Source organism: Neovison vison, chromosome 12 (genome assembly GCF_020171115.1).
Source record: "Neovison vison isolate M4711 chromosome 12, ASM_NN_V1, whole genome shotgun sequence".
Lineage (NCBI taxonomy): Eukaryota > Metazoa > Chordata > Mammalia > Carnivora > Mustelidae > Neogale > Neogale vison.
The window spans coordinates 50,610,474-50,623,553 of record NC_058102.1 but is presented as its reverse complement, the minus strand read 5'-3'; the positions used below and the strand labels follow the sequence as shown (position 1 = coordinate 50,623,553).

At 41.7% G+C, this 13,080-nt stretch overlaps 2 protein-coding genes across 5 annotated transcripts in view; one reads left to right on the top strand and one right to left on the bottom strand.

Moving 5' to 3' along the window:
- The window catches only part of HELB (DNA helicase B), a 31,517-nt gene extending 24,574 nt beyond the window's left edge, over window positions 1-6,943 (top strand). Inside the window, exons 12-13 of the mRNA XM_044227761.1 lie at window positions 1,093-1,593; window positions 5,614-6,943. Coding sequence (XP_044083696.1) covers window positions 1,093-1,593; window positions 5,614-5,718 — 606 coding nt within the window. The 3' untranslated portion in view covers window positions 5,719-6,943. The remainder of the gene's footprint in view (window positions 1-1,092; window positions 1,594-5,613) is intronic.
- Window positions 6,944-10,463: 3,520 nt separating this feature from the next.
- Window positions 10,464-13,080, bottom strand: part of GRIP1 (glutamate receptor interacting protein 1) — a 182,394-nt gene continuing 179,777 nt past the window's right edge. For all 4 annotated transcript variants that reach the window (XM_044226314.1, XM_044226312.1, XM_044226313.1 and 1 more), the window contains one exon: window positions 10,464-12,039. In XM_044226314.1, the coding sequence (XP_044082249.1) occupies window positions 11,812-12,039 (228 nt within the window). In that variant the 3' untranslated portion in view covers window positions 10,464-11,811. The remainder of the gene's footprint in view (window positions 12,040-13,080) is intronic.

The window sequence follows — 13,080 nt, the reverse complement described above, 5'->3', positions numbered from 1 at the left end:
AAAAAGAATCATCCATAGCGCCTTCCATTTTTGGAGACAGACTAGTTAAATTTTTTTTTTTTAAAGATTTTATTTATTAGAGCACAACCAGGGAGAATGGCAGGCATGGGGAGAAGCAGGCTCCCTGCTGAGCTAGGAGCCTGATGCGGGACTTGATCCCAGGACCCTGGGAGCATGACCTGAGTTGAATGCAGACACTCACTGACTGAGCCACCCAGGTGCCCCTAGTTAAATTTTTTTTTTTTTAATTAAAAAAGAGCTTTTTAAAAAGATTTTATCTATTCAACTGAGAGCGAGCGAGCAGAGGAAGTAGCAGGCAGGGGGAGAAGGAGAAGCAGACTCTCCACCGAACAGGGACCCTGATGTGGTGCTCAATCCTAGTACCCTGGGATCCTGACCTGAGCAGAAGGCAACCACCTAACTGACTGAGCCACTCCTGTACCCCACCCCTAGTTAAATATTTGATAGAATTTTTCCTCCTTTTTTGTGACTTGTCTTGTCAGATATTTATGTTCATTTTGTATGTACTTTTTTGGATCAGAATAATTTTATTTTGTGTTACATAGTTGTGATCATTTTCTACGTGAAAGTATCCAGTTTTTAAAATGTTGTTAGATTACAAAGCATCTTTGATATTTGCAGAATAGTTTATCAAATGTCTGTATACAGATACTTGATATAAATGTAAACAAAGAAGCAAATTTATCTGTGCGCTTATTACTGAATATTTAAGGTGTCTATTTTTTGCTATTAAGTACCAATGGGCTAACTCATTTGTACATAGAGTCCATACGATCACTGAAAATTCTTTTATTAGGGAAGATTTGGCACTTCATACTGTCTTTCAAGTTTATTGTTGGGTTTCTATACTCCAGTTGCGCATCTCTAAGACCTGAACCTAAGCGCATAATTAGGAAACAGGAGTTTTTGGGTGATGAATAAACTGGAACTGTAAGGTGGATTTATAGGAACATTCTGGCCAGGTAGCACTTTGGGGACTTCTCTCTTTTCTGTCTGGGTAGACTGAGGCTGTGTGAAGACATGAACCCATGACGCAACATTAACTCTTCTTCCTGCATTATCCCCTCCCAGGGGTCCGAGGAGAAGACGGTCGTGTATGTGGTTGGGAAGGCAGGCCGCCAGCACTGGCAACACGTTTACACTGCGGTGACCAGGGGCCGCTGCCGAGTGTACGTTATTGCGGAAGAGTCTCACCTCCGGGGTGCAATTATGAGAAGCAGCGCTCCCAGAAAAACTCGCTTAAAACATTTTTTGCAAAATGAGCTCTCCAGGAGCTGTGTGCCTCCAGCAGATGTCGGCTCCCCGTCGCGGAGCTCTGGAGAGTGCAGAGGACCAAGCACACAGCCCTCAGGGTCCCCGTTCCCTCCAGTCACAACCAGCAACGTGACCACCGATGTCCCCGGAAAGGGAAGCGAGGCCTCTGCAGCTGAGGACCAGATGTTTGCCTATCCTGGAGAATGGACATCAGCTTTCTCCGTTGAAGTCGACCCAGAGGAAGATCCAGCAGAACTTCGTGGGTCCAAAAGAGCCTGTGGCCTGAGTGATGCTGAAAGTCCAAGCAAAATGCGGATGGTAGGAGTTTTAAGTTTTTTAAAGTTTTTTAAGTTAAGCTCCAGTTTTAAGTGCCGCTCACTTCGGTGTGCTCATCTGTGGCTGTGTTTTTCAGTAGCGTCACCTTGTGCTGAAGCACTTAAAAACAAGGTGTTCTCACCTCTGTCAGCTGTCCTCTGTTCTGTGCCTGTTTGGTTCTAGCACCGTCTGTCACTTGGCTGGAGGCCGGCCACTCTAGGCTAAAACGTCGGTCTGTTGATGCGAGATGGTGTGCAGAAGAAACTGGCCACCCTGCACCTTCTTTCTGAAATCTTCCATATCCCCCACCCCTCCCTTCGGTGGCCCCAGCCTCACATTAATCCCCACTTTCCACTGGCGGGCTGGTGAATTATCCGTGGTCTCCAAACCCAGTTCAGATTGTCGCTTAAGGTTGCTGTCTGTGCTGCCGAGTAGACTCGCTCCAGTGTCCTGAGGCTTTCAAGGCTGTGCCAGGGAGAAGGGGCCATGGTGGGAGCCCAGGGGAGGATGTGCTCATGGAACCTGCCAAGGCCTCTGACCCCACGTGGCATGGAGACAGTGAAACAGTTCTCTAAGCGGGTGTCTGGCCTACGCAGCGGGCGACGTCTTGGTGTCTTAGGCAGCCACAAGGATGGAGTATTGTGGCTGGAGCACAGTGTGAAAATGGAGGTTGAGCGGAGGACCCTGGAGAGTCGGGAAGGCACAAAGGCTCTTCCAAAGAGATTGGACATCCTCCTGAATGCGATGGAGAACACTAGATGCATTTTAAGAGCTCTATGAATTGAAATTTATGAAGGTCACTTTGGAGTTTAGCAGATTATGTTTTGGGAGGCCGTAGGGGCCAAGTTCCTTGCAAAAAGATGATTTCAGTAGCTTGAACAGAAGGATTAAGTTCTGAAGTCAGGTAGTAGTGATGGGGTTGGAGAAGAGATGTTTGGGGGGTGGTGCATGGGATTTAATGGGCATTTATATATTGGGGGGTGAGGTTGGGCCAGAGCGTGAGTCTTTGGCTTCTGGCTTGGGCATCCAGGGGGATCCAGGTACCATCAGTCAGGACTGGGAAAAGAGGCTGAGACCCAGGTTTTGTAAGGAAAGTGATAAAAGTAGGCATAGTAAAAGAAAAGTTTTTTTTTTCCTTCTTGGAAGTAGTAGGATCCTGCTGATTCTAAGGTCCGTTCTTTTTTTGTGTTTGTTTTAAGGATTTTATTTATTTTTTGGCAGAGAGGGAATACAAGCAGGGGGAGTGGGAGAGGGAGAAGCAGGCTTCCCATTGAGTAGGGAGCCCAATGTGGGGCTCGATCCCAGGTTTCGAGATCATGACCTGAGCCCAAGGCAGACACTTAATGACTGAGCCACCCAGGCATCCCTCTAAGGTCCATTCTATGCTCCAGATCAACTCTCTGATATGGAATTTCCATCAAAGCACAATGTCTTTTTCTGAAATGGAGTGTGTTACCTCTTCCAAAGACCCAGGGATAATAAGGAGTTTGGTGTGGAACAGAAAATTCCAAAGAAAGTCGTTTCCTAAAATTTTCCTGACTTTTATTTCTTCGCACCAGCACGGGGTGGGCGAGTTGTGGTTTCTGTGGTAGTACAGAGAGACAGTGACAGCATTATCCATCTTACCTGCTGAACTGCCCCAACGTTTGACATTCCGGCCAAGACCAACACTGTAGAAGGTCTACAAACACAAAAAGGCAAGTGCTGGCTGCTGTCACTGTCCAAAGGCTCCAGTGTGAGCAAAGTTTTCTAACTGAAGAGGATAAGTTTTCTCACAATGCTTGCCAGAAATGTGTGACAGCTACAGAAATCCCTAACAATGAGGAAATTGAGAATTCACAGCCTCAGGCCTGGTAAATTAGGGACTTCTGTGTCTAGACTTTGTAGTGCATTGAGATGTGTGATTTCTAAAAGCTCAGATACAATGGCCAGGGCTGTCCCCTTTCCTTTCCTTCATATCCACATGGCTACATCAGAGCCAAATCAGCATTTAAATTCTGCAGGTGCTAAATGACAGAGTCCCTCCTAGATGAAAACTTTTCTTCAGTTCTGTGGGTTAACAGCTTTGGGTTTTGAAAAAAAGTTTTAAAAGAAAATGTCCTGATTTTGTTTTTTGGGGTTGTGGGGTTTTTTTGTTTTGGAAGGCAGCTATGCTCACCACTATACCACCAACGCCCGCTGGTTTTTTTGTTTTGATTTGGTTTTTTTGGCCTCATGTTCCACAACCAAAAAGGGAAACACAAAAATGTCCCTTTAAATAAAAGCGTATGTATAAATATTCTAAAGTTTATCATATAAAGCAGTGATTTCCAGAATTCTTTGAAAGAAAATTACATTTTGTCCTTAAAATAATCTAGGAAGGATATGATCATAAAATCCCAAATAGGGCACCTGGGTGGCTCAGTGGGTTAAGCCGCTGCCTTCAGCTCGGGTCATGATCTCAGGGTCCTGGGATCGAGGCCCACATCGGGCTCTCTGCTCAGCAGGGAGCCTGCTTCCTCCTCTCTCTCTGCCTGCCTCTCTGCCTGCTTGTGATCTCTTGTCAAATAAATAAAATCTTAAAAAAAAATCCCAAATAAAGATAGTTCTTGTGTTAGTCAAGGTTCTCTAATGAAACAGAACCAATAGGCTGTGTCTGTATTCCTATCTATCTTTTTACCTGTCTACTTCTTATTTATCATCTGTCATCTATTTAGATTTTTTTTAATTTTAATTTTAATTTTTTAAAAATATTTTATTTATTTATTTGACAGAGAGACACAGTGAGAGAGGGAACTCAAGCAGGGGGAGTGGGAGAGGGAGAAGCAGGCTTCCCACAGAGCAGGGAGCCCAATGTGGGGCTGGATCCCAGGACCCTGGGATCATGCCCTGAGCCAAAGGCAGATGCTTAACAACCAAGCCACACAGGCGCCCCTATTTATTTATTTTTAAAGATTTTGTTTATTTATTTGATAAAGAGGGACACAGCAAGAGAGGGAACATAGGCAGGAGCAGAGGGAGAGGGAGAAGCAGGCTTCTGGCCTAGCAGGGAGACTCATGGTGGGGCTTAATCCCAGGACTCTGGGATCATGTGAGCCCAAGGCAGATGCTCAACCCACTGAGCCACCCCGGTGCCCCTATTTAGATTTATTTAAGACTTGGCTCATACTTGTAAAGGCTGCGAAGTCCAAAATCTCTGCATGGTAGGCCACCAGACTGGAGACCCCGAGTTGATAGTGCAGTTTGGGTCCAAAGGCAGGCAGAATTCTCTTTTTCTAGGAGGTGGTCAGTCTTTTTTTTTTCTGTTAAGGCCTTCAAATGATCGAGTGAGGCCCCCTGCATGATGGAGAGTAATCTGCTTTATTCATCGTCTGCTGACTTAAATATTTAGCTCTTCTAAAAATACGTTCACAGAAACATCTAGAATGGTGTTTGACCAAATATCTGGGTACCATGGCTTGGCTGAATTGACACATAAAGTTAACCCTTACAAGTGCTCTAAATTGAGCAGATTTAGCATTGTGAAAGATGAATTGTGCTTATTTTTCTCATTTCCCTATGATGGCGAAGCTTTCTCATGACCATACTGGTCCATTGCCTTGTGCTTGGGAATCACCAATAGCACCAGGAATGCGGGTCTTGCCCTGTCACGTCTTACCACACCTGATGCTGGCATCGTGGGTGTGCATCCTGAGCAGCCAGCCACATGGGGCTTTGTGCTTCAGACCACCCATACATGTTTTAATGTTCTGTACTTGTCATCTTGAACATCTTTGAACTGGGCCGCCAAATTATGTAGGGGCCACACCATTAGAAATTATATATATGTACTCATTCAACCAATGGTCACTTCTTCATGCCCATCCCAGAGCTGAGTTCTGAGGATACCACAGGGAGCTGATAGCTCGGGTCTGCTCAAATCTTCCAAGGGGAGGGTGGGGGAGGGGGAACGTGTTATGTCTTCCATAGAAGCTGTCAGTTGGAATAGAAGTACATAGGGTGAACTATATTTTCACAAAACTATTTTTACTGCTGTCCTTACAGGTGGAAGAATCCTCTCCGCATGTGTCTTCCAGACTACAGAATTTGAGACTAAATCGTTTAACCCCCAAGCAACTTTTCTTACCCACAAATAATCAAGAAACTTAATTTTGTTTCAGATGGCTCAAAGTAATTCTCTGTCTTTTTTCCTACTCCACACGAAATGAACATCATACCTTCAAACTCTCAAGACACAAAACAGGATGTCTGTAACTGGAGTTTTATTTTAAGGTGTTTGTGTTAGCAGATATTTTAAATTCACTGGATCCGAGAAAACCATAATGATTTCAGCATCAGTCATCATGAGAATTGGTAGCCCTGGACATAAATGCAGGCAAAATTTGTTGTCTTTTTTGGTTTTTTAAAAGACTGTACTCAGTAAGTTTTATTTTTACAATAATCCCTTTATTGACTTCCGTGATCATTGTGGGTGATTGCGGCCAGCGGTTTGAAGCCATGGTCAAGAGAAACCGTAATTACACCTCCTGTGTTTTTGACACACATTTCAGGATGTTGGGTCTCCCGCTGGTTGTTCAACTTGCAACGTGGCTGCTCGCTCCGTCCCTGCTGGCCAGACCCACATCACACGGGACTGTTTTCCTGGAAATTGCCTTCCGAGTTGGGAGTACTTTTTTTTTTCCTTAATTGGAGATATAATTGACATACACCACTGTGTAAGTTGAAGGTGCACACCGTGTTGATTTGATACATTTATGTAGTCCGCATGATTACTGCTGTCGCATTATCTAACACCATCATGTCACATGATTGTCATTTCTTCTAGGAATACGTTGTTTTGAAAACACACCACTTGGGAAAAATATTCTCTCTCAGAGTGACTTTTATTATTATTTAGAGTGTTATTTATTGCTAAATGGTAAAAGAAAAAGTTAAGAAAAAAATTTACCCGTGATTCCAATATTTGAAAAATAGCCTCAGTGGGATATAATTTACACAGAGTTCACCCATTTAAAGTGTACAACTCCACAGCTTTTAGTATATTCGCAAAGTTGTTGTAGTACCACCACAATGGGTTTTAGAACATTTTGATCACCCTCCCCGCTCCCCCCCAAGAAACCCTGTACCTCTTGGCTCTGATCCCCTCATCCCCTCCAGCTGTAGGCAACTACTAATTTGTTTTGTCCCTACTCATTTGCCTGTTCCAGACATTTTGTAACAATGGGATCATATAATACGTGGTCCTTTGTGACTGACTTCTTTAACTTAGCAGAATGATTTCGGACTTTCTGTTGTGGTATTAGTGCTCTACTTCTCTCTCTCTCTCTCTCATTATTATTTTTTACTATGTTAGTCACCATATAGTACGTCACTAGTTTTTGATGCAGTGTTTCCAGGTTCTTTGTTGACCTATAACACCCAGTGCTCCATGCAATACATGCCCTCCTTAATTACCAGGCCAAACCACCCCCCACCCCCGGCAAAACCCTGTTTGTTTCTTAGAGTCCACAGTCTCTCATGGTTCGTCCCCCCTCGGGTCCCCCCTCCTTTTGTTTTTCCTTTCCTTCTCATGTCCTCTATGCTATTCCTTATTCTCTACAAGTAAGTGGAACCATATGATAATTGACTCTCTCTGCTTGACTTATTTCACTCAGCATAACCTCCTCCAGTCCCGTCCATGTTGATGCAAAAGTTGGGTATTCGTCCTTTCTGATGGCTAATATTCCACTGTGTATATGGACCACATCTTTATCCATTTGTCTGTTGAAAGGCATCTTGGCTCTTTCCACAGTTTGGCTATTATGGACTTTTTAAAGATTAAAAAATACTATGTAGAAAGAGCCAGCATTGTTCCTTTTATTGGGTAGAGGTCTTGGAGCGTCTAAGCAAGGAAGCTCACTCAGTCAAACCTGATGAAGCCTGTATTCTTTGCGGACTGATGGGGAAACTGGCAGCATCTATAGAGGCTGTATTTCTGGATCAGACCATGTGGGTTTGAGCTGATGGGGCAGAAATCAGGAACTCTGGCCAAATTCTTGCAGGTAGCCCCAGCAGAACTGCCGCTGATCTATCTTGCTGTCATTATTGAGGCAAAAGACCTTCCTCTCCTTTTATTACTAAATACTACGCTATTGTGTGGGTGTAGCACATTGAACTTGTCTGTTCATCAGTTGAAAGACATTTGGGTTGTTTCCACTTTTTGGCTATTATAAAACGCTACTTTGAAATCCATGTACAAGTTTTTCTGTGGACGTGTATTTTCATTTCTTTTAATTATATACCTAGGAGTGGAATTGTTTGGTCATATGGTAACTCTGTTTCACCTTTTGAGGAGCTGCCAGATTGTTTTCTAAAGCAGCTGCACCATTTTGTATTTTATTTTCACATTTCTTCACATTCTCTCTAACACCTATTATTATCTGACTTTTTGATTATAGCCATTCAGTGGGTGTGAAGAGATACTTCAATGTGGTTTTTTTTTTTAAGATTTTATTTTATTTTTTTTTTAGAGTAATCTCTATATGCAGTGTGGGGCTTGAACTCGCAACTCAAGAGTCACGATCTACTGACTGACTGAGTCAGCCAGGCAGCCTTCCCGCAATCTGGTTTTGACTTGCATTTCCCTTATGGCTAATGATGTTAATGATCTTTTTATGTCCTTATTGGTCATTTGTAGGACCTCTTTGGAGAAATGTCTATTCAAATCTTTTACCCATTTTTAAATTGGGTTATTTTTCTTTTCATCAAGATACGTGTTCTTTATATATTCTACATAGAAGGTCCCTTATTAGAAATGTTATTTGCAAAAAAAAAAAAAAAAGATTCCTATTCTGTGAATTTTACTTTCACTTTTATTGATGGTGTCCTTTGATGCAGATTTTTCAGTTCTGATTATGTCCAGTGTATCTCATTTTTGTTGTTGTTGCTTATGCTTTGGTGTTACATCCAAGGAACTTCTGCCCATCCAAAGTCATGAAAGTTTACTCCTGTTTTTCTTCTAAGAATTTAAATAGTTTTAGGTTTTACATTTAGCACTTGGATTCATTTTGAGTTAATTTTTGTGTATGGTGAAGTAACAGTCCAGCTTCATTCTTTTGCACGTGGATATCCAGTTTTTCCAGCTCCATTTCTTGAAGAAACTATTCCTTCCTCATTCACTTGTCTTGACACCCTTATCAAAAATGAATTGATCATAAATGTGAAGGTTTTTTTCTGGATTCTGAGTTCCTGATTCTATTCCATTACTGTATACATCTATTGTTATGCCAGCACCATGCACTTTGTTAGCTTTGTTTTGAGATCAAGAAAAGTGAGCCCTCCAATTTGTTCTTTTAAGGATTTTGGACTATTCTGAGTCCCCTGTACTTCCATATGAATTTTAGGATCAGTTTATCAGTTTCTACAAAACATTCAATTGGGATTTTGAGGGGTGATTGTATTGAATCTATAGATCTGGGGAGAATTGCCAACTTAATATTAAGTCTTCTGAACCATGAACATGGGTTGTCTATTTATATCTCCTCTTATTTTTTCAACATTTTGTTTTGCACTTTTTATTTTTATTTTTTTAATTTTTAAAAAAGATTTTATTTATTTATTTATTTGAGACAGAGCATGGGCGCACAAGTGGGGAGGAGGATCAGAGGGAGAGGGTGAGGCAGATTCCCCATAGAGCCTGATGTGGGGGTCGATCCTGGGACGCTGAGATCATGACCCAAACTGAAGGCAGACATCTAACCAACTGAGCTACCCAGGTGCCCCTGTTTTGCATTTTTGTTTTGTTTTGTTTTGCATTTCTTAAACTTATTCCTGGATATTTTATTTTTGATCCTAATGTCAGTGGAATTTTTTTTCTTATTTTTGGTCTGTTAATTGCTACTGTATAGAAATACGATTGATCATGTATCTTTCAGTATCTTTCAATCTTGCTAAACTTATTAGTTTTAAAAGGTTTTTAGTTAATTCCTTGGGATTTTCTATACATAAGGTTATATTATCTGCTGATAGAGATAGTTTTACTTCTTTCGAATCTGGATACCTTTTATTTAATTTTCTTGTCTTAAGGCTCTGGCTAGAACCTGCAATAAATTGTTAAATAGAAGTGGTGAGAATCCTTGGATGGTGGTGAACATCCTTGCCTTTTTCCTGTCAATTTACAAGGCCTGCAAGATAGTTTGCAAAAATGAAAATGTTGGGACTACAGAGTAGATTTCTTTTTAAAGATGGTGTACATTAAAATTTGTATATTTCAATAGTTAATGTAAATGTATTTCATAGAATATATATAATGTTCTCTGAGGGCAGGTGCTATTATGATCCTTGAATTAAAACCTGCCTTTGTTACCTAAAATAAATGTATCATTAGTCTGGGAGGGTTCTGTCTGCAGGCTGTTTTAGGACTTAGACATATATTTTACATCTTGTCCTTACAGCAGTCCTGGGGTGCAGATATGACCTTCAATACCATGGGTGGGGAAACTGACTCACAGAAACTAAATTTTATGAGTGAGTACCAGAGCTGGAATTCAAACTGAGATCTGATTTTAAAAGCCATGCTCTTCCCATTCTTCCATGCCGCTTTTCAAATTGATGGCAAAACCTTTCCTCTTTAGAAAATTCTGTACAGTAAGCATTGTGTAGGGCTCATCTAGAATACCAAAATATAATCAAAGTATTCCAAAAACTGCATGTCATAATTTTGACTTTTTAAAATCACTGTTTATTCCATTTGGTAGAGTATTTCTTTTTCCATACAAATATTTGCAACAATTTTGAATTCCCCAAAACCATACATAGACGATAAATACCATGCTATTAAAGTATTAAATTTGTACAAAAATACTTTACAGCTTAATACTTGTTTGTTACAAATAAAAATACATATTTAAGTGACTCATGATCTTCTTTTTCTCTTAACATGATTCTGCTTTATACTCTCTTGCCCTGGCGGGTTGTGAAATATGTCCGAAATAATATATTTCTCTGCACAAAAAGAAAGGTGAGCTTTCTCCTTAAACAAAGGACACAGTGTTCAAATGCTTTACCTAAGCAGTTGTTGGAACCATTGACCAAAATGAAAATGTTTGGAAAATAATTTCAATATGGAGATTCTACAATCAATATACAGATCTATTTTTTTAAATATTCACCAAATAACAGTTATTAGCGTAACTATTCAAAAGATCTGAACAAATGAGAACAGTTGCTGACGAACATCTTAAAAGCAACTGTCACAGTTTATTGCTTTGAGGGATGGTGATAATTGGCAATGCATTTTCGTGAAAAATGTATTTACAATTTCAGTAAAGTAGCATGGCTCAGAACAAAAGACAGTCCAGTGTCATCTCAAACGTACATGTGCTGTCCACCCCTCTGTAACCAGTTTTCAAAACATGGCAAGCAAGATGAGTTTGATCTGCCTATCATTAAGGTAAACCTCACTGTAATAGACTCTTCATTCTCTCTTAAATTCTTAGTCTGGAGTTTTAAAAATAACTACTTCTCAGTGTTACTAAGCACGCTAATCCATTATCAGAGATTCGCAGCTATTAAAAGTGTGTCCTTAAAAAAACAAAAACAAAAACAGGTCACAAGACATATCCTGTTTGTTAATTTGTTGCATAGGGAATAGCATACATCTTAGTTAAAATCATTCCTATATTGGGGCAAAACATTTACCACCACCTATTATGGTCTCCTACGTGCATCGTCGCTGAAACGTTTCAAATAATGTTCCACCTGGACCCTCCCATGGCAGCGGTCCCAGCCGCATCTCAAACCCCAGTTCCCCTAGGAGAGCCAGCTTTGTGCAAGCCTTGTTGGTCAGGTTCTTAACACTGACGGCTTCATAGTAAGAAACTGTTGATTTCAAAGTGACTTAAGGAAATTGTCATAGAGAATATTTTCAAACAGACATTTCTCTTTTTAAAAAGTGACTGGAAGATGAACTTGTAAAAAACTTCCTCTGATGTTAATTGCGGGGAAGGGGCGGCCTATGTAGTTTTCCTTTTCTCTACCATTGGGCCTGGCACGGAACCCTCTACCACAGCGGTCACTAAGAAAGAAACCTCTTCAGCTTGAAAGGGGAAGTGAACATGAGCCATGAGAGAGATTTAAAAGACCCCTGTGCTTGCGGTTAATGCCACGTGATATCTGTGCTTTAAATGCCACAGAAATCTCAAAGGGATTTTTTTTTAGCACCATGTAGATATTGTCTTTTGTCCTGCTTTATAAAAAGCATTGCTATAATGTGTTAGTGGGTTCTCGTATCTCCAAATTACCACCATGACTAGGCTGTTGGAAAAAAGCACTGTTCTGTTCACTCCATTCTCCTCCCGGTAGAGTCTGTTCTATAGACTTCTGTGAAGCCAGTGGGTTTCTACTAATAACCAAGTCCAGCTTATTACCAGATTCTGCTATGAGGGGCACAACAAGGCAGCAGTCAAAGTCTCTCGTTCGGACATGATTAACCTGAAAAATCAAGAAGAGCCATTTTGAATTACAGCTGTAATTCTCCACACCGAGTAACACTTCCTGTGTAACAGGTTGAAGGTGCCAAAAGGAGCAGCCTGTGCTGAGAGGTCTTTCCTTTCTCTGACCACACGCAGAGGTGGCCGTTGGCTGACTTATTCTTGGCTACTAAATCGTAAAGCCCTTAAGAGCTGGGAACAGGGACACCTCCCAACATCCCCATTCTGGGCAGGCTGCCTTGCTCATGCTCCAAGGGCTGAACGTTGCCCCCGGTTTCCAGATGAGGTAAGTGAGTCAGAGTGGTGAAGAGATTTGTCTCAGAACAGTAGTGGTTAAGTGGCCCAGCTCGGATGGGCTCCCAGGCAGTCTGGCTGACTCCGAAGTTATGCTCTTGACTGTGCTGTTGAACTGCCTCTTGCAAGTGAACCCATTCCTGTCCTCAGCTTGTACATGTGCTCGTCTTTGATTTCTCCTTACTCTTCGCCAGCAAGGAGTTTCAACCCATCTACAAGCTGCTTCCACTCTTTGCCTTTCATACTCAATCTTCTCACGTCTGGAACCTGACACTTAGACTGTACCACTGACCCCAAATGTCCAATACCCAAATGGTGTCTCCAGGTCTCGTCCACTTTGGCCTTTAGCACTGGCCGCGCTTCACGCCCGCTCACCCTGAAAACTCCTTCCTTGGCACTTTGTGACACCGCTTTGTTTTGATCCCCTTACTATTCTGATTCACTTTCAGTTCTTTCCTGCCTTTATCTCTTCCTGTCCTTCAAATTTGTTTTTCTCAGGATTCTAGCCTTGATTCTCTCCTTTTTCTTTCTCTAAGCCCACCATAGGTAACTGTATCCAAAACATGACTTCAGTGTCCTCAGTCTCCTAATTCTGGCTCTAACAGCTCTGCTGGGCTTTAACGTCTCTTCTGAGCAACGTCTCCAAACTGCCCCCTGCCCCCAAGGCTGCTCTATCAGGATGCATTGAAGGAAAAAGGACTCAGGTCTGACACAGGCATCTGGTCTCCTTCCCTGCGGTCTCCCCCCT